Raw genomic sequence first — 4,701 nt, 5'->3', positions numbered from 1 at the left:
GAGGGGGCTGCCCTCTCCCACCCGCCTGGTGGTGCCACACCCACCTCAGCCCAATCCTGAATGGCTCCAGCACAGCCCTGGAGGAGCCGGAGCTGCCTTGGGCCTTGAGATCATCTGCCGGCAGGAGGGTTTGACGTGGGCACAGCAGCAGCGGTGATGAGAGGAACAGACCCTGCCATTGCCTGTGTTGGCCAGGGCACTGGACGGGTGATGCCTCTGTGGCCAGATGGACCCTATGTGTTAGGTGGATACCTGCTCAAGGTAGGAGCAGCAGGACCTTCTTGGGCTTCCAATGCAGAGTGAGCTTCCAGTGCTTCTGGATCTGTGGCTAAGGAGTAAGAAATCATGGAGTTGCAGAGAAGTTGCTGTGGGAAGGGACCCCTGGAGTTTTCCAGTCCAACCCCCTACCCAAAGCAGGGCTGGTTGGAGCCCTCCAGTCTTATCTGGCCACTGCTGGACTCCACCTGACCCCCGTTACCATCCACAAACCTGCCCTGCTCCTCGTGTTTGAGCACTGGAGGATGGCATCTTCTGTCCATAGATCCCAGCACTACTGGCCTTGCCTGCATCCTGGGCATTGTAAGCTCAGACCAATGTGGCTGCTCTTGCTTCATGCACATAAGACTCTGCATGCAGCCTTCCTGGGTAGGCACCCTGAATCTGAAGCTCTCCTCATGCCTTTAAACTGTTTGTCAGGAAATTTTCTGCCCTGTACATACAGACTGCTTTGGTATCTAGAGCCCTCTCTGGGACCTGCTCAGTTCCAGCTTCCCTTGCCAAGACTTTCTACACTATTAGGAGGGCCGAGTCGAGCTGGAGATGGGAAGTCATCTCTGCAGAATGGCGACAAGACCAGGTCAGGACCCAGCTCAGCCATGTCCACAGCATCAGTCAGGGCAAGCGCAAGGACAAGGGGCAGGAGGCCCCATAATGAGGTCAGTGACTCCCTGTCTCCCTAGCTCTTGTGCCCAGCAGGTCCCCTCCCTGTCTGCCTGCAGTCCCTCCGTACCCACCCTGCTGCCCAGAACATCCCCAGAGCCCTGGGCCTGCAGCCCCTCCAGCAACTTGTCTTGTCACGATGGGAGACAGACTCAGTTGGAATTGAACATGGCTAAGAGTCAGATTTACATGAGAGATTCTTCAGGACAAATGGCATGAAACAGAAAATTTATTTTCCTTTGCAGGAATGTAACAGAACAAAAGTAAGAAATAAATCAAAAAAAAAAACCACATATCCTGCATACCAAATCTCCCAGTACAGATATTGCTGATGTTAGAACAATTGGATGAGTTTCCTAATGGCATCCTTGAGCTCCTTGTTCCTCATGCTGTAGATGAGGGGGTTCAGTGCTGGAGGCACCACCGAGTACAGAACAGCCACCACCAGATCCAGAGATGGCGAGGAGATGGAAGGGGGCTTCAGGTAGGCAAAAAATGAAGTGCTGAGAAACAGGGAGACCACGGCCAGGTGTGGGAGGCACATGGAAAAGGCTTTGTGCCGGCCCTGCTCAGAGGGGATCCTCAGCACAGCTCTGAAGATCTGCATGTAGGACACCACAATGAAAATGAAACACCCAAAGGCTAAACAGACACTAACCACAAGAAGCCCAGCTTCCCTGAGGTAGGAGTGTGAGCAGGAGAGCTTGAGGATGTGGGGGATCTCACAGAAGAACTGCTCCACCACATTGCCTTGGCAGAGGGGTAGGGAAAATGTGTTCCCAGTGTGCAGGAGAGCATAGGGAAAAACACTGGCCCAGGCAGCTGCGGCCATTTTGACACAAGCTCTGCTGCCCAGCAGGGTCCCGTAGTGCAGGGGTCTGCAGATGGCAACGTAGCGGTCATAGGCCATGACAGTGAGGAGACAATACTCCGCTGATACGAAAAAAAAGAAGAAAAAGACCTGCCCAGCACATTCCAAGTATGAAATGACTCTGATGTTCCACAGAGAATTGTGCATGGATTTGGGAACAGTGGTGGAGATGGAGCCAAGGTCGAGGAGGGCGAGATTGAGGAGGAAGAAGTACATGGGGGTGTGGAGGCGGTGGTCGCAGGCTACGGCTGTGATGATGAGGCCGTTGGCCAGGAGGGCAGCCAGGTAGATGGCCAGGAAGAGCGAGAAGTGCAAGAGCTGCAACTCCCGCCTGTCTGAGAACAGCAGGAGGAGGAAGTCGTTGAGGGAGCTGCTGTTGGACATTAGTTCCTTCCAGTCACATGGGACTGTCTAAAGAATAGAAGATATGGAGAAGTTAAGAGAAACTTTTGAAGAAAAATGCCGTGAAGTCATTCAGTTGTCTGACACTATCCTCCATTGCCTCCCTTTAGTAAGAGTATCTTAGTGCAGTTGCTTTGCTTGAGCTCCATTTTGCACTGTTTGTTGTGAGGAGCAGGGACATCAACACGGGAACTCCAGGGAGTCTATCATGCCGTACAGTAGCAGAAACTGAGGCACGCTTGGACATTCACCTTCTATGTCAGGTGAAATCCACTCAAGATGTAGACAGGCTTTTCAGCATCTTTACTCCCAAGACTACACAAAGGGGTTTGAGGAACATAGTTTTATGGAATTGTTCAATATTTTGTAGTTTCTTTGACATGTCCTTGTCACTCCTGAGGAATGTTCCACAAAGGACAAATCCTTGGAATTTCAGCCCTGAATCCTTAGAGAAATGCATCCACAGTCACTATGTGCAGACTGGGGACATCTTGTTTATCTATTAGTCTTGTTCCCATCTGTCCTGTACACATGTCTCCTTGAGCTAGAGGATCATCGTGTTCATTATACTGGCCTCAAAGGAGGCCAGGCTCTGCTGAGAGCAGAGCAGTGCAGTGTCTACGTGCCCATCTCCAAATTTCTCTTCCTTTCTCCACACACCTAAGGGAGGTCTCCACACTCCTGGCCAGAGACACACAGGGCTCATTTCAGCTGCTCATGGACAGCCTCTCACCACCACCTCCATACCCTCAGCATCTCGGCAGCTTCCTCACACATTGCTCAGATATCACAGCATGGCCATGAGACAGCAGAGCCTTTCTGGAGGGCAGGTGGCAGCCTGGCGGGACACCACAGGGAAACAGCAAAAGGAGCATTGGTACTGAGGACGGGCTCTCCTTAAGGGAGAGCCAGTGCAATTCCTAGGCTCACAGGCTGCGTTTCCAGGAGCTCCACGGGACAAAAGGGCGCTTGGGAAACCTCACTCCCATGCAGACCCCTCTGTTCCACAGCCTGTAGCATCAGTGTCTGAACTGCAGCTGCAAACATCCAGCTGCAGAAAGCTGAGAGCAAGAACAGGAAAAGCATGGATGGGAGGGGAAACAAGGAGCAACACCATCAATGTGCTGCCAAGGGAGGCAAGGAGAGGGACAGAGAGGCCTTCTGGAAAACTTTCACTTTACCGTCTGGGTATGTCACCTCTCCGAGGGGGACGTCGCAGGGCAGTCCCTCTTAGCCCTTTGGTGGGGCGGCAGGCAATGACCTGTGGCAGGAGAGCTGCCCCTCTCCTCTGCTGCAGCTCTGGCTGCAGAGGAGGAGGCTCCTGCCCTGCACCTCCTGGCCCTTCCCAGCCCATCTCTGCTGCCTGCAGCTGTCCCTGCCACCAGCTGTTCCTCTATCCCAGTGCCCCGTCCCTGCCATTGCTCACAGATCCCATATGGTATCACCCTCTGTGTGCTCAGTTCTGCCCTGCAGAAACCTCTGGGCCATGTCCAGGGGCAGCTCTGCAGTTGCAGATCCTAAGGAGTCGGTCACATGAGGTCCTATGAGTCCACAAAGACGATATGGATGCTACCTGTAGGCTAAGGTGGGCATTAAGCAGCTTGCTGAGGCTTCTCACAGACCTATTGATCTCTAGGCATGAAGATCTAGGACTCCCAGTTCCCTGCCAAAACAGAAAACCTGTTCCTTCATTCCCCCTGCAATGTTAAGGAGGCTGAAAGAGCAGAGAGAGGAAGGAAAGCTCCTTCCCTTTCAAGTGGCCCTTCTGATCTTGCTCCTGTAAAGGACCCCTCGCACATGCCCTGTGTATGAGCTGGAGCTGTGAGCAGACTTCACTCTGCAGCAGCCTCTTAGCAGCAGAATGAACCTGCCCTGACGGGTGTCTGTCTCCCCACGCAGCGCTTCCTCGTAGCGCTGTGGGGAGCACCCTGGGCAGTGCTGCCCCTCGCAGGCTGCAGAGTCACTGTCCCGGGCACACAGCACCCTGGGCCTGGGGGATGCTGCTCTCAATCACAGCCCGTGCAGAGCTGGGTGCAGAGCGCGGCTTCACACCCCTGCGTCTTCCCTGGGAGCAGGGAGCAGGATGTCCTGTCCCTGTGAGCGTGTGGCAGGGAATCCCTGCTCTGAAGCATCTCCTCCTCCTGCCATGTCCTGGATACTCCAGGAGAGAGACCTTTAAAATCTCGATCCATAATTACATGCATCGAGTTCAGAAGAGACCTCCAGGAACATCAGCAGCTTTGCCCCACTCACCGTGTCAAGGGCTGGAAAGGTTTCTCCCGCAACAAGCTCTCCTCTCTCCTTCACACTGCCGTTCCCCTCTCGCTGCCTTCTCTCCTCTGCTGTCCGCAGCAGCAGGCAGTGCCCGCAGCCCTGCTGCTCTTGGCACAGGAGCTGCTCCTGCACTCGGCTGTCTCTGGGCAGTGCTGCCAGGCTGCCACAAGCTGCCTCCGTCCCAGGAGCCTGGCCCCGCTCAGGAGCAGAGGAAC

General features: G+C 54.3%; 1 protein-coding gene across 1 annotated transcript; it reads right to left on the bottom strand.

Annotated features, from left to right (window-relative positions):
* Positions 1–1,273: 1,273 nt before the first annotated feature.
* LOC148591960 (olfactory receptor 14C36-like) lies at positions 1,274–1,849 on the bottom strand. The gene has a single exon (XM_088536394.1). The coding sequence runs from the start codon at positions 1,847–1,849 to the stop codon at positions 1,274–1,276; it is 576 nt and encodes a 191-aa protein (XP_088392520.1).
* Positions 1,850–4,701: the final 2,852 nt, after the last annotated feature.

This window comes from Tinamus guttatus, unplaced genomic scaffold, assembly GCF_059628265.1.
Source record: "Tinamus guttatus ecotype Peru unplaced genomic scaffold, ASM5962826v1 Tinamus_guttatus_pri_ptg000662l, whole genome shotgun sequence".
Lineage (NCBI taxonomy): Eukaryota > Metazoa > Chordata > Aves > Tinamiformes > Tinamidae > Tinamus > Tinamus guttatus.
Note: the sequence above shows the minus strand (reverse complement) of the source record. Positions and strands in the feature narration are given on the sequence as shown.

Bases quoted from the DNA above. Each gene is read 5' to 3' on its own strand.
- LOC148591960 (XM_088536394.1), bottom strand. From the start codon at position 1,849: ATGGCCTATGACCGCTACGTTGCCATCTGCAGACCCCTGCACTACGGG.